At 36.7% G+C, this 24281-nt stretch overlaps 2 protein-coding genes across 3 annotated transcripts in view; one reads left to right on the top strand and one right to left on the bottom strand.

Annotated features, from left to right (window-relative positions):
• LOC136807701 (uncharacterized) overlaps positions 1–3318 on the bottom strand; it is a 27567-nt gene extending 24249 nt beyond the window's left edge. The window contains exons 1-3 of the mRNA XM_067064301.1: positions 2376–3318; positions 1402–1576; positions 851–981 (exon numbers count right to left, since the gene is read on the bottom strand). Coding sequence (XP_066920402.1) covers positions 851–981; positions 1402–1576; positions 2376–3089 — 1020 coding nt within the window. The 5' untranslated portion in view covers positions 3090–3318. The remainder of the gene's footprint in view (positions 1–850; positions 982–1401; positions 1577–2375) is intronic.
• LOC136807705 (uncharacterized) overlaps positions 1–24281 on the top strand; it is a 25176-nt gene extending 895 nt beyond the window's left edge. Inside the window, exons 2-24 of one of the 2 annotated variants that reach the window (XM_067064305.1) lie at positions 4521–5322; positions 5746–5838; positions 6149–6181; positions 6755–7288; positions 7931–8170; positions 8759–8863; positions 9319–9435; positions 11171–11284; positions 11652–11783; positions 12838–12954; positions 13387–13494; positions 14357–14494; positions 14891–14989; positions 15772–15891; positions 17993–18103; positions 18584–18694; positions 19932–20069; positions 20571–20714; positions 21149–21280; positions 21685–21798; positions 22138–22242; positions 22844–22954; positions 23439–24281. In XM_067064305.1, the coding sequence (XP_066920406.1) occupies positions 4620–5322; positions 5746–5838; positions 6149–6181; positions 6755–7288; positions 7931–8170; positions 8759–8863; positions 9319–9435; positions 11171–11284; positions 11652–11783; positions 12838–12954; positions 13387–13494; positions 14357–14494; positions 14891–14989; positions 15772–15891; positions 17993–18103; positions 18584–18694; positions 19932–20069; positions 20571–20714; positions 21149–21280; positions 21685–21798; positions 22138–22242; positions 22844–22954; positions 23439–23875 (4056 nt within the window). In that variant the 5' untranslated portion in view covers positions 4521–4619 and the 3' untranslated portion in view covers positions 23876–24281. Of the gene's footprint in view, positions 1–4520; positions 5323–5745; positions 5839–6148; positions 6182–6751; positions 7289–7930; positions 8171–8758; positions 8864–9318; positions 9436–11170; positions 11285–11651; positions 11784–12837; positions 12955–13386; positions 13495–14356; positions 14495–14890; positions 14990–15771; positions 15892–17992; positions 18104–18583; positions 18695–19931; positions 20070–20570; positions 20715–21148; positions 21281–21684; positions 21799–22137; positions 22243–22843; positions 22955–23438 lie in introns of both variants that reach the window. The other variant, XM_067064304.1, reaches the window with a different exon arrangement.

Genomic DNA, 24281 nt, shown 5'->3' with positions numbered 1-24281 from the left:
GACTAAATCTCTCCCTGTTGGGTAACAGGTGAAATCGGTAATAAGTAAACGCATCCCTTGGTTAGTTTCCCAAAATGGGAAAAACAAGTACTTGGTACAATGGGCTTTTCCAAAAAAATTTTTACCACTGTTGAGGATATTGATTTTTCGAAGTATCGAACCCCCTGGATATCCTACTTTATTAGTAAAGACCCGTTATAAGACTCTTAAAAATATGCTCAACCCCCTGGATATCCTCTCTTATAAAGATACTTACCCATGGATATCGTATTTTTTGAAAAGACACTTGACACCCCCTGGATATCCGCTCCACCCCTCTAACCTTGTTTTGTTCAACAAAGTGATTTTTGCTCATTAACTCCAATAACATCTGCTCCAAAATTGAAAATTCCTCTCTAACAAGGGTCGTGATTTTCCAAAACTTGGACAAAAGTCGACAAAAGTTTTGAAAAAGTCTCTCTAAGGGTCCCAAAAACGCCAATTTTTCTGGCTTCTAAGGGTCGATTTTCGATTTTTGGCTCGGACATACCCGTCTCTTGGCAAATCTAGTAACCCCCCCTGGCTGCATTTTACTGCAGAATATTCATGCTAATATTGATACCATGCATCACGATGCACGCTTCACTTCTAGTAATTAATTTATGGAGCAATGGCTAAGTGGTCAAAGGCGTCAGCGTCTCAAACCAGGGATTCGCAGTTCGAATCCCAGCTCCTTCCAATGTTCCGTTTAGTTCATAGATAGCCAAGTCGGCTGGCCGTGGACTCCGTGAAAACAATCGAAAGACTGTCTAAAAGTCCTAGATTACTGGGCTATCCACGTAAAATATCGAATCTATATATCTATCCTTACTTTGATATCAGTAGGACCAGGGTGTCCAGGAACGCGAACTGTATTATAATTCCCATCATCGGGTTGACCGATCACGCCGACATCATTATGATCAAAATCGTAGTCGTAACCGTTACGGAAGGCTGGATGTGCTGAAAGAGAGGTGGAAGTGAAGTTTGTTTGGTTCTGCAACGGGTTTGGTGAGACGTTACATATCAGAAGAGAACTGCTGGAGCGACTGTACATGTTTTTTATAAGAATTGGTGTTGTTGGGTGTTTTTAACTTTTTCAGTTTTAAGCCTAAAAATGTTCTTAAAGTGTTCTTATTTTCAACATTTTGTGAGTATTATTTTTTGCCAATTTCCTAAGAAATTGGGTGTTTTGAGTCCGCAAAGCCTCTAAATGTTCTTAAGTTATTCTTATGATTTTATATAGTTTTTCTCATAAAAAACTTGGGGGTTCACTTCACTGCGATATGCGATATGCGATATGCAAAGGAAAATATTCATTAAATAAAAGTGCCCCCGATAGGCACTAAGTAATATCGTCAGAGGCAATCGTAAGATTCTTACTTTGTTTGACGTGGTTGATGATTGGTAGATTAGCACCATGTGTTTCAGGTTGTATACCTCTTTGCATATGTTCTTCTGGCACCACGATGCTTCCTTGAATCTGTCGTTTGTCGCCAATATCCTTGTCCTTAGTGGACTTTGTATCTTTATTTGTGGTTTCACCAAGACTGGTTTTCTGGGAAAAAGGAATGTGAACGATTGTGCTATGACACGATAGAATGTAAAAAAAGCTGCATGCATTCATTTCTATTGTAATAATTTTCAGATTGAAGATTTAAAAAAATCGACATTTTTCCCTCTGTGTATTCATTTACTTTAAAGGATATCATTTTAACGTATCTACAACCATTTGCTTACACATCATTTTTAAACAAAAGAAAATCCCTTTCAGCGCCGCGTGAGCACAACACAAAATTTTTTTTTTTTGCCTTGTCAGCATAGAGGCGTGACTCCTTTCTTTTCATAAAAGATGATATCTTTAATGCTCCGTCTTTATTATTTACACTGCTTATAATATATCATGAGAGATTGGTTTTCAACAAGGCTAGGTTTCAATGAATCTCCAAGCGGATTTTGATTGTTCCGCGCTGGCACGTATTCACTCTAAAGGCCATGGCTCCGTAAAATAATCTGCCCAGGTTTGGGCATCACTTTGATCTCGTTCATCCAGATTTGGGATGAATAGTAAATGAGCTTTTGAGTGCGGTGATTGGCTAAAGCAAAACAACGTCACCAAAATCAAGCGCCAATCATAAGCATAAAGATTAGTACCCAGTTGCTTTCGCTTTGGTTTTAATAAAAAAAGCAATGCGGTTTTGATTGTTTTGGCTGAAGAATCAGGTTAGATCTTCACATTTGCCTTATCCCTTTAAAGCAGAGCGTAGTATAACGCATAACGGATGATCTGTTATGACATTAGGTTTCATTTGTTTTTAGGGTAACTCTAAGAGTGTATTAGTTTCTAGTCTACTTACGAGAGTTTCTTTGACTGTCTTCATCTCTTGATCATCATAAAGTTCTTCGTAGGGACTTCTCTCCTTCTTCTTACCTAATCCTTTTTCAGATTTCTTAGAAGGAGCGAATCCTTTCAAAGAAGTCTTTTTCGACCCAGTCTCTTCTGCGACTGCTTTCACTTTCAGTTTCGATTGATTATTAGTGTTGACGTCAGCAGAATCAGTTGTCAAGGTTACAGCCTCGTCTTCGTTTTCGTCACTGGAAAACCCGATCGATTTTAAAGCGTCTTCAGGGGTTTCCTTTTGCTTCGTCAACTTGTCTTTTTTAATCGAATTCTCAACGCGATGCTTAGAAACTACAGGTCTTTTTCCCATGAAATCTTCTTCTCCTGAGACAGGTTTCTTTCCAAGGAAATTCTTTTCTTCGACATCGTCACTATCATCAAAACCATAATCTCCTTTATAATTAGTGATAAAATTCTCGCTGTCTTTATTATTACTATTCTCTACTAACAGGTTGTTTACGTTGTTAAATATATGGTCTTGCCCCAAAACATCATTTAAATGCTTATTCTCCTGCAGTGCTTCTTCGTGGATCAATCTATCAGCTAATGATTCCTCTAAATGACTCTCTTCTCCAAGCGTACGCGGAGAAGCGGAGCGTTTCCCATCTGTGAGCTGCACGCAGGTAATGAACAATAATGACATTAAAGTCAACCATACGCCATACGCCATTTTATGATAATGTTCGTCGTCTTTGAAAACGATATTATTTTATTGAGTTTTCCTCATAATGAAATTGATCTCCTTATAAATTTGTCCCCATTTTTACCATTTTCAACTTCCTTCCCAATTTCATGCATTTGTATTTATGAAATTATAAGTTAATTACTATATCGAAAAGAAATATTACATTTTTCACCGAGAATGGAAGTACCGAGAGCCACCGAGTTACATTTTCGGCATATTTTTATAGCGTATTACGGTTTTATGAGCAAACGAAAATCCAAACGTGTTTGCGCGTAAATGAACAAAAAGTTTCGTAAATTTTTTCGTCGGATTTTAAATTTTGATAATGGCAACATTTTTGAATGCAAAGGAGTTTGCAGAATACAAAATCCGCTTTTCCATTTTTCTATGAAATAATGCTAAAATAAGTAAAAATCCTAACTGAAAATGAAAAACGAATTAATACAAATTGGCTAAAGTTTATGTTTGATTGACTTGATTTGGGAAAAGTTAAGAAGAATTCAAAAGAGTTCCCCTTGCAGGCAAGAAAAGGGATTACAGTCAAACTCAAGGCATTTTCAAATGAGTCTCTGGACTTATTGCGGAACTTCAATCCTATTAATTTTATCCCTTCTATATTTCCTTTTAAATATTACATTCTTTGTTTAACCACCCCGTTTGTTCATAAACAATAGAATTTAAAACTGAAAATCAAACAAAAAGTGTGTATGATTTTTTAATTTTTCACTTGAAAGTGTTTTGATAAATTTGTTAGTAAAGTTATCTTGTTTTTTATATCTCGTTAGTTTTTTTGGTTACCTTTTTGCATAAATTTATTTAAAATGCGATATGATAGGTTTTCTCTTCGGTTTTCAGGTTCTATCATTTCGAGTTGATTGTTTCTTAAAGATAAAAAGGTGTGGTTGTCGTGTCATAAAGATATTTTCTCGTGGCTTCATTGTCTTGCATGTCCTGTCTTTGTTCTTCTGTTAACTGTTTGTTTCGAATATTATGGAAGATGATTGAAATCATTACCTGAAATTGTCCAAATTTAAGAATTTTGCGCTCCTATTAGCTCATACGGGGTCATAGGCTCACTATGGTCGCCTAGCATAGGTATTTCCAAACTAATCTCTCGGCATTTTCCGATTTTTGAATACAAAAAAATGGCTCTTCTAAAGCCTTCTTTTTACCTGCACGACATTTTCATCGCTGCTAAAAACATGATGAGTCAGGCATGTCTCCGTGCATTTTATTGTACCAAGCTTTTTGTTATTTAACTTAAAGGACACCTTTTTTTCATAAAGCGCAAACAGTCCCGATTCCCAGTCATTTTGAAATGACTGCTTCTTCTGTACTGTCTAATTTCTCAGATAGTTTCCCTTTGTACTTTATATAGATTTTCTTCAAGCTGCACTTTATCTTTTTCATCTCCAGATTTCCGAAATAATGGAAAGAATTGCAAATTTTAAAACCTGAAGATTCATTCTTATTTCAACGAAGGCGGAACACACCATCATACTATAAGCTTCCAAAATGGTAAACTTACGGACATTGTCAAATATCTTGATTGTGCTATATATTGTCGGTATATTCTCGCCCACGAATGCTAACTCGCATACAAGACTTCAGAAACACAGAAATACAGAAGCCGGTCGGAGAGATACAGTTCTCAAGAAAGGTGGCACCCAAGCGGGCCATGATCGTAGATTCGAGTTACGGAAAAATAAACTAAAACAATTGATGAATGCAACAAAAGATTCAGAAGATCTTTCAGATGGTGTCGAAGATCAAGATCTTCAACCGGACGGAAATGCGGAATTTAATCCAATGGAAGGGAATAATGTAGCGGAACCGATCGGTTATGACGCGACTGGATTAAACTACCGGTCTATTCCAACGGAAGATTCGGAACAAAGACTGATAGCTAATAACGAGATTTTTAACGATGAGAATACGTTTATTAATAATGGGAACGCCCTTCCGCCACTAGAAGATGACACTGAAAATGAGAACGCCCAAACACCCTCAGAGAGCGAAAGCACTGAGACAGTCAGTGAAGATCCAGTGTCGAACGCCCTAACTGGCTCTGAAGGACAGGCGGCTAACGCCCTTATACAGTCTGTTGACCAGGGTGTTAACGCCCTCCAGACACCTTCAGTTGAGAATGGAAATGTTCAGCAGACGGAGGAGGAAAATGCAGGAATGGAGAAAACTGAAACTGGAGACGAAAACGCAGGTACAGTAGAAGAAATTGTTTTGATTGTCGGTAGATTTTGGTGAGCAGTTGTTTGACTTCAGCCAATCACTTCGCTTGAAAAATTTATTTTATATTAAAGGTTTTGATTTTAAATAATAGTGATATCATTTGCTTACTCGTCAATTTTGATTTACATGCTTTTTCACATTGGATTGACACATTTGAGGAGCAAGATCGGTCAGAAAGTGGAAAATAAAAACATATTTTGTTTATATTAGCACAATAGAACAATAGACAGACACTGTTCTGATATGAAATATGTGTCTGATATGAAATGGGAACACTTATGTAAAAATAAAACCTTTAATTCAAACTGTGCATGAAAAACTACCAAGGTCGACGGTCAACTGAAGATTAGCCTTTGTTTTGAGTTTTTTTACATAATTCATATCAATTTTTCAGGGTCGAAGTCAATTGTGTCGTTCGGTGATGTATTTAATTGGTTGAAAGGACTTTTCTCCAAAAAATTGAAGAAGAAAAAGAAGAAGGTTCGACGTGAGTATGCTACTGAGCTTTATATAACCCTCTTTAGTCGTTTGAGTGTAGTTATTATATAATAGCCGCGTGGCCAAAAGCGTCAACGTCTCAAATTGGGGATTCCGGGTTCGAATTCCTGCTCCTACCAATGTTCCATTTAGTTCATAGATAGCCGAGCCGGCTGGCCGTGGACCCGATTTTACGGGTAAGAACTCGTCATCAAAAATGCAAATACATTAACTCGCTATCGTTCCGGACAATGACGGATAGCTTTCCAGGGTAAGTGTGCGCCTGCATATCTTATGTATATATTTTGTTCTCTTTTCAGTTCAAGTTTTAGCAGATGACGGTGAGGGCGGTGGTAAGTGAATAATTTTTCTTCTTTTCTTTATTTGACCCTTTCTTGGTTTCACTTTGTCGCTGAAAAAGTGACGAAAAAGTCGGACAAGATTTTTTTGATAACATTTAATATTTATCTCGAAATCTTATGAAAGATGCCAGTGGGCCTAGGGGTCGGCTCGAGTATAGCAGGGGGTGTTTTTTCAATGCCACACCTGACTCTAGACTCTGTCTTCAGCTTGCCGATCCAATTTTTGGTATCTTTATTGGTTGTCTTGTTTTATTTGTGTCTTCTTCTTTTGTTCTGTATTGTATTGTATTTTGTGAAAGTGTTTGCCAAAAAATGGTTGAATTGATATTTAGATTGTTGTAGAAAGATATTGCAGTAGAGTCTCCATAACTCAAACACGCACGCATTTGTTCAAGATAAGAAATTTTTGAGTAAAGGTTTATAAGGAATTGCTAACTGAAGGGACGGGAAAACTTGTTCGAGGTTCGAGTCAGAGAGTCTCCACTGTACTTGTGTCTTGTTCCGATGGAGATTTTTCTTGCTTTCTTTAGATAATATTTGATTTATTTTTCTTTATCCCAGCAGAAGAAGTCGAAGATGACGAAAAATCGAAAGAGGAGAGAGAAAAGGAAGAGAATCTGAAAGCTAAGCTATTAAAAGTTTTCCAAGAAGAAAAACTCAAAGAGAAACTGAAGATAGGAAATCAAAAACTCTTCAATGATGATGCGAAAAAGAAACTGGCTGCAGCGCTAGACGAGAAAGCTAAAAGTGATAAAGAAAGAGCGGAAAAAGAGAAACAAAAACTAGTTGCAAAGCTACAAAATACGAACCAGCAAGATGATAAACAGCAGCAGGCTCCAAAGCTACCTGATAAACCGCTACAAGATGATAGCGTCGATAAAGATGATGCTGAAAATATCCAAGCCCTACAAATTCAACAAAATTTACTAGCGGAAAAAGGAAAACTACAAGAACAAGAGAATTTGAGGAAATTGCACGCTATGGCTATTGCTGCTTCAAAGGCGCGCCAAAAGTTGATAAATCAGTTGATGCAGAATGCGACTCGTCTGAGTGAAAAATCAAGACAGAATATCGAACTTTGGTTGAAAAATATCACAGGTTATTTTAAAATTACAGAGGGCTTTTCCACAATTATTGAGCACTAAAGAGTATACTATGCACTGTAGTATAAGAGAGAGCCGTAATTTTACACTTTAGTGGTCGAAAATTTGAGAAAATCTTAAAATTTCAGGTAAAATTCGAGGGAAAATTCATTAGATTTAGCACTGCGTTTGTCTGAAAATGTTTGGTAAATAACACAATCAGGGTCGATTTTCAGCTAAATTGTACCCACTTTTAGGTGCCAGGATAACAGACAACAGGGTTATAAGATACATCCGCACAAAAACACTTATCAATTAGGTACTATATGAATCTTATTTATTAAGCGACCGTAGTGCAGTGGTAGAGCATCCGGCTACGGTTCGCAAGGTTGTGGGTTCAACCCCAGCCGGGTCATACCAAAGATTCCCAAAATGGTACTTGATGCTTCTCTGATTGATGCTCAGCAATTAAGAGAAGGATCAAGAGTAATTGGAGTAATCTAATAAGAAAGAGTGGCGCCCTCCCTTACCTTTGGGTAGATAGCTATCGAAAGAGGAGCCTTCGGCACGCGTCCAACTGCAGTCGCAGACATACTTTTTTTTACTTAAATACTATAGTTTGGAAAAATATTAACCAATTCATTTTCTTCCTCTTTAGGTATGGATATCGGTGCAACAACCAATCTGAACTCTAAATTGACCGACATGGATTTGATGACTCTCAACCGTGATTATTTTATACACCACCCACCTAACCACGTGATCTACTTCAACCAACATCAGCCAATGACCAACCCTACAACCTACCACGTGACCAAGTATAGTGGCGGTCATTTGGTGCACCATTATGAACATTTTTACAACCAGAATCCTTCGCACGTCTCAGTAAACCATTATGGTAAAAAATGTTTTTAATATTTCTGGTTTCTGTTTGCTTTACTTTAAATATTTGTAAGTGACCGATAAAAAGTTTGGAAGTCTATAGAATTAGATACTGTAACATGAAATTTACAAAAAGTAGTTGAGGAAAAAGTTCCACCTTAGACAAAAGTTCCGCCGTTGCGCAGCGGAACGAAAGGAAGAGAACATACTTTATCAACTCAGATCTTAAAAACTTTATTTCGCGGTTTTCCAGTAGCCGAAGACCTAATTCTTGCCTAGTCCTTTGTTCTATTATCTAGATTTTTACTAAACTACTCTTGTGGTGCCTTATAAAAGCCCCCTCTTTTTTGTTAATTTTTCTGAATAAATCAGTTAAGTATCCGTTTGTTCAAGTTTGGAGATTTTTCCATTCCTGCCCTGTTAATTAGGCACTTAGAGAGTATCGAATTCCATGCCACAACAATGTTTAGTCGGTTTTGTTTTTGTTTTGTTTTTGTTACGGCTTATACCAAAATCAATTTCTACTGCACTTTTGTCAGTTCCCACTAGAGGAAATTTAGCAAGAAAATATCAATATTTGTTAGGCTGTTTCCTTATTTTTCAGTCTCGCGAACGAAGCCTTGTTTAAACGGTGGTTTGATTGTTCCCCTTGGTAACGGTGAAGTTGGTTGTGTTTGTAAAAATGGTTTCTATGGACCTTACTGTGAAGGTAGGAATAAAAGTTATTCTTCGTGGAAGGCATTTACTAAACGTTATAAGAGGGTTTCTTTACCATTTTGAACCAACCATGTTCGCAGGTAACGTTTCCGTTTCGTCCAAAACAAAATGAAGCCATTCTATTGGTTGTATAAGTGATGCAAAACTTGAATGTAACCAATGGAATGGCTTATTTTTGTTTTGAACGCGTGAACATGGTTAGCTGATACAAATTAACCCGAACAAGTTTCTTTTAGCCAGTCGTTTGTTGATCATCTTGTCTCATTTTAATGCCAAAATTTAAACTCTTCCAATTTTCAAAACGTTGAAATTATAGAATAAAGTGTTTTTGCTTTCTAGCCCCCCCCCCCCCCCGGATTCGTCCAGCTTTTTTGTCTATATATCAAAGTTTCTCCTCAAAGGGAAAATTTTTCTATCCTTTGTCTTGTGGATTTCTTTATTTTTCAGATTTTGATTACTGTTCCCTGAAGCCGTGTAAAAACCGTGGAAAATGTTATCCTATTGATGTGGCGCCTAGAATACAATGTACATGTTTGAAACAATTCTATGGAAAACTGTGTGAGAGTAAGTCTAATTTTCGATTGGATTTGATTGTCTTCGATCGTAGCCTGAAAACCCGGAGACAAAATCTCATTTGCTTGATACAACCTTTCTGGTTTAATGATGGTGATGGCTTCAGCGATGGGTTTAGTCGCCTGGAGACACATCTAGCACAGTTTTCAGTTCTCGTATTTTGATTGGCTTAGAAATGATAATTTTGTCAGCCATTTTATATAACCAAACCAAACTTTGGTTCAAACGTGGTGAATAAAAAGCTAATTTGAGCTTAGAAACAGTAGTCGTCCTTTCGTTCTATTTGTATTCATGATATGCACCACTGGAGAGTCTTCCGGGAATTTTTAAAATTTTCCACCCAATACGTCACTTTTTCTATTCTTTAAGTGACATAATTATTGGGTGGAAAATTTCAGAAATTCTCGGAAGACTCTCCATTGGTGCATATCATGAATATATAAACTTTTTATTGCTTATTACTTCATAGAGGTCAATCCATGTTTCGAGCATGTTTGTAAGAACGGTGGCACTTGTACTTCGTTCTGTTTGTATATAAACTCTTTTTATTGCTTATTACTTTATAGAGGTCAATCCGTGTTTCGAGCATGTTTGTAAGAACGGTGGTACTTGTACTTCGTTCTGTCTGTACATAAACTTTTTATTGCTTATTACTTCATAGAGGTCAATCCGTGTTTCGAGCATGTTTGTAAGAACGGTGGCACTTGTACTTCGTTCTGTTTGTATATAAACTCTTTTTATTGCTTATTACTTTATAGAGGTCAATCCGTGTTTCGAGCATGTTTGTAAGAACGGTGGCACTTGTACTTCGTTCTGTCTGTATATAAACTCTTTTTATTGCTTATTACTTTAATTACTTTATTACGTCAATCCATGTTTCGAGCATGTTTGTAAGAACGGTGGTACTTGTACTTCGTTCTGTCTGTACATAAACTTTTTATTGCTTATTACTTCATAGAGGTCAATCCGTGTTTCGAGCATGTTTGTAAGAACGGTGGCACTTGTACTTCTTTCTGTCTGTACTTTCTTTATTGCTTATTACTTCATAGAGGTCAATCCGTGTTTCGAGCATGTTTGTAAGAACGGTGGTACTTGTACTTCGTTCTGTCTGTACATGAACTTTCTTTATTGCTTATTACTTCATAGAGGTCAATCCATGTTTCGAGCATGTTTGTAAGAACGGTGGCACTTGTACTTCGTTCTGTCTGTACATAAACTTTCTTTATTGCCTATTACTTCATAGAGGTTAATCCATGTTTCGAGCATGTTTGTAAGAACGGTGGTACTTGTACTTCGTTCTGTCTGTACATAAACTTTCTTTATTGCTTATTACTTCATAGAGGTCAATCCATGTTTCGAACATGTTTGTAAGAACGGTGGTACTTGTACTTCGTACTGTCTGTACATAAACTTTCTTTATTGCTTATTACTTCATAGAGGTCAATCCATGTTTCGAGCATGTTTGTAAGAACGGTGGTACTTGTACTTAGTTCTGTCTGTACATAAACTTTCTTTATTGCTTATGACTTCATAGAGGTCAATCCATGTTTCGAGCATGTTTGTAAGAACGGTGGTACTTGTACTTCGTTCTGTCTGTACATAAACTTTCTTTATTGCTTATTACTTCATAGAGGTCAATCCATGTTTCGAACATGTTTGTAAGAACGGTGGTACTTGTACTTCGTTCTGTCTATACATAAACATTTTATTGCTTATTACTTCATAGAGGTCAATCCATGTTTCGAACATGTTTGTAAGAACGGTGGTACTTGTACACATAATGGTGAAGGGAAGACGGAATGTGTTTGTAAACCTGGTTATAATGGTGATAGATGTCAGTGTAAGATTTTATTTAACTTACTATTAATTATTTCTGGAGCAGTTAACATGTACTTACCGTTAACAATCCAAAGGTTCGCTCCAAATAAACATTGCCACTGAAAATGTAAAATACTGATGAAATCGATAGACGAAGTAAGCTGACCTTTAAAAGGCTCTGCAAGGTTTCGCTGATAAAGTGACCGTTTTGTTTGATTAGTTAAAGTAATTGCGAGTTATGAAGAAAGGTTTATAAGGAACCATAACACTTATTCGAGCTAAGGGAATATTTGAGTCATAGAGGTTCGAGTCCAATCACTCTGTGATTGAAGAATTTTGAAACCAAAACTTCAGTGTAAATGGTTTATCTTTTATTCATATTTCTTTAGATATTGATTCTTGTTTACCTTCACCTTGTAAAAATGGTGGAGTTTGCCATCAGACCGTCGTTGATCGCCTTCTCAATAGTGGTAACTTTACATGTGAATGTCCCATCCAATTCAAAGGCCCACTGTGTCAATGTAAGTATTTGTTTTCATTTTGTATGATTGTCTATTTTTTTCCCAAGTCAAACCTTTCTTGTATCTGATTTGCTGGGACTCCTTAACCGCAAGCCGGACTGGGGAGTTCTCACGACTTGAAATTTTCTGGAGACGTCAGGCATATCGAGAGGAGAAAGGGTTTAAAATTTCATCACCTCACCGTCACCGGTTGCCGGGGAACGGGCCGTGAAAGATATGGCGTGGGATGTCCCGCATGAACAATTGTCGGGGCGCACGGAGTTTTCAGGCTTTCACCCTTCAAATTATCAATCACTACTTTGAAAGGCTTTAAAAAAATTAAAAAAATTTCTACTGGCATTTAAAACTTTATACAAATCAAAATGTGCAATTTTTCATTTTATCCCAACTGGACATTATTTTTTACCGAGTCGGTAAGATAGGAGTTCTTTCAACTAGTTGTTCGGGTGTAGTCAACCCTTAAGGCCGGTCTCCATTTGCGCGCGCTGCAATCGCACTTTTTGTCTTCAATTCTTTTTGCTTGGAAAAAAGATTACGTCATAAAAATGTAGCGCGCGCTCAAAAAAAAAGTTGAACACATTTCAACTTTTTTCAACCGTTACGTCAGATCGCGCCAATGGAGTTGCTTCATTTTTCTTTTGACCAATAGCGTGGAAGTTTTGCTCGAAAAATTGCGATCGCAGCGCGCGCAAGTGGAGACCGGCCTTTATACGTATGAATTTCTGGCTTTGAGTAGAGTTTGTTCCACGTTGGTAGAGAGCTCAGCATTTTATGCGCAAAAAGTAGATTGGCTTTTAGGTTACTTTTCAGTTTATCGTACAGGTCTTTTCAGGTTTTGTTTTGATTTTTCTTGTTTGTCACCTTTTTTTTTACAGGTCTCATTATCAGGTCTTTGACATTCGTCGCATTCATACGTATATGCTATAAGATAATACTATGTAAAAATAAATTATGCTAAATATATATAGCATGATATGAAAAAAAAAAAAAAAAAAAAAAGTAGATTGGTCGAGAGTCAACTGTATACTCTATCTGTATTTTCTTCGCCACGTAGACCCAGCTATTTGTAATCGTCGACCTTGCCATAATGGCGGAATTTGCCGTGAGACGGATGATGATGAGGATTTTCAATGCATGTGTCCACGTGGTTTCATTGGAAAAACTTGTGAAGGTTAGCTATAATTTTCCATCCCTTTGTATCGTATTTTAGTCATAGTCCACATTTTTGTTTTTTCCCATTGGATATTTATTTATCTCTATCTAGTTTTTTTTGCTATTAGACCATCTTTTTTCATCACTTTTTGATGTAAGGGTTCTAATTTGGTCTAAATTCCCCTCACTTTTTGAAAATTTTGTGTATTGAGACGTTCTTCTGTTATAAAAAACAAAAGTTTTTGATATATTTTGTCTTTTTCAATTTATTCAAGCTGACTTTGCAATAATTGAATGTTTTCAAAAAGCAATTTTTTTTTTATTTTCTACCCAAAAACCTACCTCTAAAATAATATTTAATGATGTTTAAAAATCCTCACGACTTTGTTTCGGAGAGCCTACTCATTCACTATGAAACTCACGTTTTTAAATTCTCAAAATTTTATTTTAGAGAGACCGTGCTCACCCAACCCATGTATGAACGGAGCGACTTGTTCAGAAGAAGGGAGCAACGCTACTTGTATTTGCACCAAATGGACGAAAGGCCAGACTTGTGAAAGTAAGAATCAGAGCTATTCTATGGGCTATTCTAGAAAAAATTTGTGCCCCCTATGTTGAGGAGATTCTTTTTTAAAAAGGTGACCCCCTGGATTTTTTTCCCAATTTTTCAGGACCTCTTTCTTTGGACAACCCTGGATTTTCGACCTTGTTATAGTGACCTCCCTGAATTTTCAACCCGATTTTACTGACCACCCTGGATTTTATCATTCAAAAACCAGACCAGATTTTCATTTTCCAGATCACCCTGGACGTCACACCTCCTCAACATAGGGGGTACAGACAATTTCTGGAATAGCCAAATCTGTTTAATCGGAGTTTTTAAAATAGGGGGTTTCCTTTACCTGCCCTAGTACTTACAAATTTGCCTGATATCAAGCGGACCACACTCCATCACAAATAACTGACGAAAAACAATCTAACTTTTTTGCAACTTTGACTTGTATTCTTTTGGCCCAAAAATAAATTTTGTACCGCAAATAATGTAAAATGACCTTGGTTTGACTGGCTTTGTGTATAAATTTATATTCCGATAAGAATAATACCTAGACGATGCTTCTTCCGTTAGAGGGATAGTAAATGCGGGAGAAGTATATGCGCAGTAGAGTCAGCGATGGTTTGGGGAAAAATAGTGGCGGTAGAGGTTGAAACAAATGGACGATACACTGTAAACACCTCCGCCACTGCTTACTCCGCCCATTGTTTTCAAAATTCATCCCGCCTCTTAAACCTTTCCCGTTCTTAGTGACCCTGTGTAGATGATAGGATCATCTAAATACTACTTTACCAAAAATATGTCTAGTCTAAGGGAGAATCCTTGCGTTTTTGTGTATACATTTTCGCATTTTTTTCTTTTTCTACAGTTGTATCACCATGCGCTCTCAAACCCTGTGGACCAAACGGATATTGTATTGATTCCGAATCGGGATTTAAAGTCCGATTGAAACCGATGCAATATTTTTGTATTTGTAAACCGCCTTTCATGGGACCCGGATGTCATGGTAAGCCTTATTATCATTATTGGTAAGCTTATATTCAATCAAATACTCTGTACCAGAGTGTAACGTAGCGCAGTATGAATTTTAAAATCTCACGCTACACTGCTCTGTATAGAGTGTAACTCCCGTATTCTGTAGCTTCGTAGGTTAATACACCTTTTCGACCATACCCGTCAATTACTGTGCGGGCATTTTTTTGTCCGCTTTATCCCACTAAAACCGTCCAAGTCCTTTTTTTCACACCTATAGACAATAGAAAAAGGTGTCAAAGGAGGATTGGATCGAGTTTAGGGGGATAATTAGATAATTAAAAGGCACTCGCTTGACCACGCGACTACGGTCGACAATGTGTATTAAAGTGCTACATGTACCTATCCAAAATATTCTCTTTCTCAATAGACAATATATGTAACCATTGTTCACTGAATGCTCATTGCAACAAAGAGAAACAATGCGTCTGCGATGAAGGTTATGTAGGTGATGGAATGTGGTGTGCAGGTTTGTGTTATCTTCACTGATTGGTTAATCATTAGTCACGTGACTAATTTTATCTCCCGTGATTGGTCAATCATTGCTCTCATTATATTTGATATAGTACTTTTTCTTGACCGCTGGTTTCAGTCCACACATCACTGGCTATCAACTTGTGTTATAAAGGTTGCATTTCAACTCAAACCAGGGGCAGCTTTTTTTGTCAAGCAATACTTTTTGAGAACGGCCATGACGCATGTACGGCCCGTTATTTCCCAAAAACTATTACCAAGTCCACTTACATGTCCTCTCTATTAAAATATTTCAAATGTGTATATTTACCAGCTTGCCGTGTTTGTGAGGTTGATTTGCATCATTTTTGTAACACAACTATATCAAATATAGTCTTAGACAATTCTCCAATTTCATTTCATATTGTTTCCACCCTTAATGCTACAATCTACCTTAAAACCGAAAATTATTTTTTACGAAAACTACAGTTGACGCTCTCTAATTCGATCTTCAAGGGGAATTGGATTTTCATCGAATAAGGGAGCGTCGTTTATGACGTATTAAGTTTCTTGTTGACGGGGATTTTAAATTTCATCGAATAAGGGATCCTATCGAATAGTAGAACGTCGAATTAGAGAGCGTTAACTAACTGTGGTGAATGTACCCACTAAATTTCATCCAAAACGCTTATTTATAAGACAACAAAAATAGAACCATTTTACATTGTCATTCGCCAAAATTATGTTTGGATTGATGTTTGGGTTTCGTATAATAAATGTTCTTGTTTTTCTTTCCAGAAAATGCAACAGATCCTTGCTTGCCCAACCCCTGCAAAAATGATGGAGGGTGTGTCGTCATTGGAGATGGGAAATTCGAATGTCGGTGCAAACCTCCTTTTAAAGGACCTCTCTGCGAAGGTATTTATATTCATCAAATATGAGACCGTGTTCAGACGTTACGGTTTCGTGTTGCTCCGGTATTGTTTCCGTTTTGGATCGAGAGTGTTCATGATGGTTTCGGAACGTTTCGGAGCAAGAAAACCGAGCAGTTCCGTTCCGATGAAAAAAGTGGAGTGCAATCGTTTCGATCCATTTTGCTTTGTAACGTCTTCTTTTTTGACGTTTCCAATTTTGACGTTCAAACTTGTTTCGGAACCGTTTCGTTTCGGAACGATACGGAACCGTAAAGTCTGAACATGGTCTGAGTTTCACCACTACGCATAATGGTATATGTGTCTTGTGCTCACGGAACCAGCGGTGTTTGGACAGCGCTACCAAGTGAGTTACGGCATGTCCAAAGCAAAAGTGAACCAGTTCCACTCACTTTCAAAATGTCAAACATAGCTGGAAAGAAGCACCTTGTGATGTAGATCAACGTGATAGGTGTTAGAAAAATTTAACTTGAGGCTATAAGAAGTTATAGCCCAAAAACCTGTATTATGACGTCATAAACATTACATAACATTACGTCATAAAACTAAAAATTTGAATATCTCGTGAACTAAAAGTCATATAAACGTCAAATTTTGACCACAAATAGATATTGATGTAAGAAAATTTCTGAGTTAAAAATCTTTTGAAAAAAATGATGACGTCATTTTTTATAGCCAAAAATCGAAAATGGCTTAAAAATGCTGACGTCATCATTTTTCAGGAGATTTTGAAAGTTTTACTTCTATAGAGAATTATGATATATTTGTTCTGTCAAAATTTCATATTGATATCATTAACAGTTCTAACACCAATCACGTTGATCTACATCATATGGCGCTTCTTTCCAGCTATGTTTGACATTTGAAAGTGAGTGGAACTGGTTCACTTTTACCTTGGACATGCCGTAACTCACTTGAGACTCCTACTTGAAAAAGGAGTAATAGACCTTATCCGAGTTTTTGATTTTTCATTTCGTAGGAGTATGACACATTCCCCAAAAGGGAGGGTACTTCATCAACAATGACTTTCAACTTTTTGCTAAAGGTTTTTGCTGAAAGTTGATGCTTGGTAAATTTTCTTTTTTGAAATCATAGCATTGGACGTAGAAAATTTGTCGGTAAATAGTGTTGAAAATTTGCTTTTGTGACGAAATTTTTCGTCGACGAAAATTATCATACTTTCCTTTTATTCGCGATTTCAGTTTTAACCAACATAAAGAAGTAAACACGTTTATAACTATTCCATGCAATTTAAACATCATTACCCTGAGTATCAGAGGTTAAGTTTTCAAAGAATATATTAACCTCTGAAGACCAATAATATAAATTTTATCACGCATGTATCAATCTAATCACTGTAGAAGGAATCAAAGATGAAGAGCAAATATTACCTTATTAATGTCTAGCAGACTGTATCAGTATGCAGTTTACTATTTACGAATTCTCCAGAAACCTCCAAGTGTAATTGAAGTGGGTTTCTTTCGAAAGAAATCTTTTACATGATCCCCAAATGTATAACAGTAATTACTAAACTATTGATTATGAAAATGTCACTTTAATTGAATCGAAATAATAGACAGTATTTATGTTATGATCTCTATCACTGACTCTTTTTAAAAAGCATTGATGATATTTTTTAGTTGTGTTTTCAACGACGGGAATAGAAATATCAATTTTGAACTTCATCCAAGATCTTGGATGGTCGTCATGGTTACTTTTGTCTTCGTTGATTGCGCGCTGAATAGAATCTCGGTTCGTCGGCACAGCGTCGATATATGATTTCGTCCTGTGCTTTTCACGGTACTAAATAAGAACATAAGGCTTCGCTGGCCAAAATGTTAATAACAAGTTAAGAGCATTTTAAGGCTTTAAAACAGCCACATTTTTAGGCTTAAAACTCGAAAGGTAAAGAACATCCAAAGGCTTGAAAAATTTTGGATGTTCTTATTTAAAAAACGTGTATTCGCGACACAAAAATAAAGAAGTATATAACCAGTATGTAAAATAGCATCCAAGTTGATAGGAAGTGCAGCAAAAATTTTTTTCGTAAGTTTGAAATATTATTTTGAGTCTTGTTTATTTTTCAGCGATGGATGCCTGTAACCCAGACCCCTGTAAAAATGGTCGCTGCGAAGCTTTCAAAGATGGAACATTCAAATGTCATTGTTTGAAAGGATATTTCGGTGACACTTGTAACGGTAAGTCTCGATTATCCAAACATTGATAACAGTATTTTGTATAGTCACATCTTTGCAATTCCGTTGTTTGAGCTCACCTTTTCAGCTTAGTTTTGTATAAAAACTTTTTGAATTCGATATACGGTTTGGTGAGCTGGGTAGGTTTCTATCACAAAAGAAACTTAGTTACTGTCTTCTTATAAATAATCTCGATATCCCATAAATATTTTACAGTGTTTTGAACCAAAACTTTTTTCCATAGTTTCAATAAGCGACCGTTTCATACCAAACCTATGTCAACATGGAAGTTTTTGTACGAAATTGTCTCGATAGTCCATCTGTGTTTTACAGTGTTTTGAACCAAAACTTTTTTCAAATTTTTTCAGTGAGTGATCTTGGTATAACGAATCCATGTCAACATGGAAGTGTTGTACGAAAATATCTCGATAGTCCATCCGTGTTTTACAGTGTTTTGAACTAATACTTTTTTTCATTTTTCAGTGAGTGATCCTTGTATACCGAACCCATGTCAACATGGAGGTGTTTGTACGAAAGAAGGCGATGAAGCAAAATGTAAATGCAAAGGCCGTTGGGACGGCCCTGTCTGCAAAGGTAAGGAGTAAGTTTTGTGACCGCGTGGTAGAGGGTGATAGTTCAGGCAATATGAAGAATATACCCCCACCTTGCAAGTGACTGAGATCTTAAGCTATTTTTGGCTTCTGACACATCTATATTTTGAGAATCACGATGGTTTCCAAGCTAATTCGGTAAGAGCAATGTTCCAAAGAAGTGTATTGATGACATTCGCCGACACTTTTTCTAGCGAGTCCTCCTGTGGTACTCGTAGAGTAGTGCACCGGGTCCAAAAGCTTTTTTTTCCTTATATCTGTTTGCTCAAAGACAGGAGATTAGCCACTCATTTTCCTGGATTTCTCCACTTAATCTTGACCCTTCACTTTAGATCATTGAGGCAGACACATATTTCATATCAGCGGACAGTCTTGCTATTGTTATATTATGCTGATTTAAGCAAAAAAAAAATGCTTTTTTTCCTCTTTCTGACCAACTTTGCTCCACATCCGTGTCAATCCAATGTAAAAAAGCTTGTGAATAAAAATTGATTAGTAAGCAAACGATATCACATCACTCTTATTTAAAACAAAACCTTTAAGAGCCCCCCCCCCCAGCGGTTTGCGTGATGGCGTGATTGTAGGCTGCACGCATCCCCTCTGATATGATTTGATATAGGTGATACTTTTTTCTTGCGTGATGGCGTGATTAGAGATATTTTTTGGTGTGATGGCGTGATCAAGATTTTGGCGTGATGCGTAATAGGGCAAACATTTGAGGCGTGATGCATGATTTGGGCTATTTTTCGCTAGTTTTTTGCGTGATGACAAATTTTAGCGATTTTCGTGATGCGTGATGGAGAAAATTTTTTGCGTGATGGCGTGATTAGGGGTGCTCCTTTAACGTGACAAATTCTGTAAAACGTACTGGATTATAACAATAACAAACAATTAAGAAAAATTAAGACATGGAAAGGACATGGAAAGGCTAAATATTGGGTAAAATGAAATAATAAATATAAAATCATCAAACAGTTGTCTTATAAACAGCACATAAATTTAGGGAATTCTTGAATGGAAAATGAAGCCGCTTGTTTCTCACCCAAAACGCGTGAACCGACGGATTTTGAAAAACAAGCCGCTCGAAAACAAAGAAAGTACTAGAGTCAATCCGTCATCGTAGAAGCGGCGCAAATGTTAAGGCTTCACTTTCTTTCTTAGGAATGTTGAAGAATCCTCTGTATAAGTAGCCTTAACTCAATGATTTTTCTTTCCTTTAGACTGTGGATGTCCGAAAAGTACAAATCCACAGACCAAACCCGATTCATACTGTATGGAAGATGGGAATTGTCAATGTTATGATTTGGGAGTCAAAAAATTCAATTTCGTAACAAGGGTACAAGCATGTGTGAGTTTTGGTATGTAAACAGCTGATTAGTGATTTCTTGTCTAATTATTAGTTCGGTGTACAAATCAACACAAAAAAGTTTCAGTTTCACATTTTTCAGTTTGACATTTTTCAAAAGTGAATTTTGACTTCAAAAGCTTATAACTTTAGAACCACTGAACCAAATTTAAAAAGTTATGCACTAAAGTTAAAGTTTGCCTTTCCTCTTTATAATGGAAAAAGCCAAAGGCAAACCCATGCCTTGTTTATCCAAACATTTTTAACAGTGTTCTGTATTAAAACTTTATTCTAGACACTGAAGCAAAACCTCCTCTTACGACGCTTTGTCAACCAAACCCATACCAAAATTAAGCCTTGTTATCCAAACATTTTTAACAGTTTTTTGTATTGAAAGCGAAACCTGCTCCAAAAATCCTTTATCAGACAAACCCCTGCAAATATAGCCTATAACCCTGCCTCGTTAAGCCAAATATTTTTAACAGCTTTTTTGTACTAAAACCTTTTCTTCTAGATACTGAAGTGAAATCTCTAAAAACCCTTTGCGAACCAAACCCATGCAAGAATGGAGGGACTTGCTTACTTTTTGATGATGGTGGAAGTTTTGAGTGCAAATGTACCAAATATTCCTATGGCACACGCTGTGAAAATATGTTTAGTAAGTAAATTGGGTACTGGGTCTGAGCTTGGCAAAAATAGTTTTTATCTTAGATATGGGTCTACAATCAGTGCCAAAATATTTGGCACAAAAGGGAAATTCCCCACAAAATTTCATAACCACAAACAATTTGGAAGCGCTCTAAATTAGGTTGGAAGTATTAACGCTAGACTTAAGACTTGAGGATCCAAAAGCTCAAAAATGGTTCGGTAGGGCTTGAAATATAGCCTAGAAACCAATAAATCCCTCCCAGATCGAAATATTTGATGTAACCAAGTTGAAGGCTCGAAATTGACATTCTCGCTCGAACTTCAAATTTCGAAAAATGGTAAAATAGCCAAAATTGCCAATATGTTATGGCACTGATTGTAGTATGGATCTACAGACGTTGTTTATGATTCATTATAATTTTGGAACTTTTTTATTCTTAACAGTGTGCCAACCGAAGAACCCTTGTAAGAATGGCGGAAAATGTGAAGAGAAGGGCGATGGTAAATTCGAATGTAAATGTCCGCCCAACACCACCCCTCCAGTCTGTGATGCTGTTCCCTTCTCAACTACACTAGGTAAGTTTGAAAATTCTTGGCTAAATAGATACAATTGACTCTTGAATTCTTCAAAGGACAAAGAATTTTTCTTCGAATAAGAGAAGGTTCGAATTAAAGAAAGTATTTTACACTAATTTTAAGCCTGAGGAGACCAATATTTTAGTTCGAATTATAGAAAGATTCGAAAAGTAGAAGTTCGAATTAGCGAGAATCCACCGTACTTCTTTTAGTTTTTGTAGTTCGCATTATTTTCTTGTTCGTCTTCTTAAAATTAGAATTATGGTAAAAAACCTTGGCAACTTATTGCTGTATTTAACCCGGTTGTCCCGGTTGTCCACGGGGAAAAAAATAAATTCTTCGCAAATATTTGTTGTCAAAAAAATAAATCCTCATATACTTTTATTTCCCTCTTTCCATTTTAGCACCGAACACTCATTGTACGCCAAATCCGTGCCAAAACGAAGGAATTTGTAAAACTCTTTACAATGGATACGATTGTATATGTACACCTCGGTTCACTGGTTCCAATTGTCAAGGTGTGTATGATGTTTTAATTTAACGTCTATTGGGTAATCCAAAAAGATAGAATTCAATCCGCGATGTTTAGGAGGTCATCTTCCGTTAAAGGGGTACCCTTAAAAATCCAAATAGGTATGAAATTCCTTGACAGGTTTGATGTGCAAGAAAGGTCATAAAATCCAAAAGTTCAATAAGGCTCAGAAATATGTCTGGAAGTCTACAAACTCCTCCCAAATTGAAATATTCGATTACATTCAACAAATAGCATAAGCGACTTTCTCGCCTGAACTTCATAATTCTCAATGTATTTTGACGCAGATTGTAGATTTCAAAAACTTTTTTCTTTCGATTTCAAGTGGACCGTTGTCAAGACTGTGATACGGAACATGCGCATTGCGTGTTGGGCCATTGTCGTTGCAAACCTGGTTATATAGGAAATGGGTACGAGTGTATGAAAGATGGTAAGTAGTTATGGAACTTCATCAATTTCTTTCTAAACAATCGAGGTCGTGATATTTGAGGAAAAAAGAAATTCCCACAAAATCTTATACCCACAAACAACTTAGAAACGCTTTAACTTAGGTTGGAAGGGTAGGGTTTTAACGCTAGACTTAAGCCTTGGGACCTTAGGACCTGAGGATCTAAAAGTTCAAGAATGGTCCATAAAGAATGAGATCTCCCCAAGCAAGACAAGTATGACCGGGAGTCAGGAATTAACAAACTTAATGAATTTTTTTTTTTTGCGTACGAAACTCAAAGGTTTCATTCTTACGTGAGTGTTCTCATTTCAAATCATATTTCATATCAGGACGGCGTTCCCTATTTTTTATTGTGCTGAATAAACTAAAAATGTTTTTCTACTTAGCATTAAGCAGAGAACATTCAAACACCATTTTTGTATAAGACTTAAAAGTGATACTTGATATCTCTCTGCTTGATGCTCAGCAACTAAGAGAAGGATCGAAGTTTTCGCTGCTCTGAGCATTTTCGCTACCTTAACGTCTCATGACTAGCCATCTATGAAATTGTTCATTGAAATTTTTCTCTTTCTTTCTTTTCCAGACACACCACTTCCACCATGTGGAAGGTGTCCGATGCACGCGTATTGTCTGCCAACCACCGGACATTGTTCTTGTCGGACAGGCTATGTTTTCGAAGAAGATCAGTGTATAGGTTGGTATCGTAATATTTTTCTTCCCTGAGATTTGCCATGACGATTTATTTGTTGTTTTCGGAATTCTCAGCATGCAAGATTCTACTCTGAGCTTCTAGCCGAATCTTCGACCTTTCCAATACTATAAGAAGTGAATCCCTGAAATGATCTTGTTATGTCAGATGACGAGCTGAATGTAGGAAAGGCTTTAAATCCTATACACCTTTTTGATTACACCACCAAACCGGCAAAAAATCGAGGTTTTATCACATAATCTTTAACGATCATTCTTCACATAAGATAGATTGAGATAGATTGAGATTATAACTAGTTAGAATAGACGATATCGGCTTAAAAAAAGTTCAGGGTGAGATTTTTTCCGCACAAAGCATCTTGGGGAATTCTAGGGGGTCAAATCTGAGTTTTCCAGTGAAGCCGATATTGTCTATTGTTCTCTCTTTTGAAGAGTAGAAATAAAATTATCATAAATAATTTTTCTTTTAGCTCGTAAAGAACTTATTGCGATACCACCACCAGCTGAGCACGTTAACTTAACCTCGCCCGTCATTCATCAAGCCAACAACAACAAAACGTTAGCAAACAATTCGACTCTACTGCCTACACAATCAACCCCCGTCCAAAACGATACTAACTCAATATCACGTGATCGACTTCAGCCAACCAATGATGTCGTGTTACAAGTCACCAAAACAATAGAAACACTTAAACACACTCTTAAAGAAAAGACTCTTGAAAAATCAATAGAGGAACCTAAGCATAAAGGATTTTTACCTTTCCCAATGCCAGACCCCTTACCTGTTCATATTTCGTCGGTTAAAGATACCGATGACCTTATGGCCGGACCCCCAGCGGTTGAGGATAACGACGCCTCAGGGTCAAATGTTATTGATGATTCTATCCCTGTGGACGACCAATGGTAAATGCTCTTTATGAATTGAGCCTTGAATTACGTCATGGTTACATCATTCTTACGTATTTATTACGTAATGGTAGAGACGCAGAAATTAAAGGAGAAATGGTGTGAGCACTTCACATTTCAAGAGCCTCTCATTGAGGCTCGCCCCTTTAAAGGAAAACATTGGCTCTATAATGCAGAAGCTTTAACTGCCATAGCACCATTAAAGTTAATTAATTTTCTAAAATACAGAATTAAAAATCTAAATCTTAATTGTATTTAATCATCGATTTTAACAACAATAAACTTTGTAAATATTAAAAGTCGATATATACATCAATAATGTAATGACTCAATTTAAACTAGTTAGTTAGTTCTGTTCATTAATATAAAAATATGTTTTAAAGGAAATAATCAACAATGTTATGTGC

Source organism: Clytia hemisphaerica, unplaced genomic scaffold (genome assembly GCF_902728285.1).
Source record: "Clytia hemisphaerica strain Z4C2 unplaced genomic scaffold, Clytia hemisphaerica genome assembly, whole genome shotgun sequence".
Lineage (NCBI taxonomy): Eukaryota > Metazoa > Cnidaria > Hydrozoa > Leptothecata > Clytiidae > Clytia > Clytia hemisphaerica.
The sequence above is the reverse complement of the archived record's forward strand: the minus strand, read 5'-3'. Positions and strand labels throughout refer to the sequence as shown.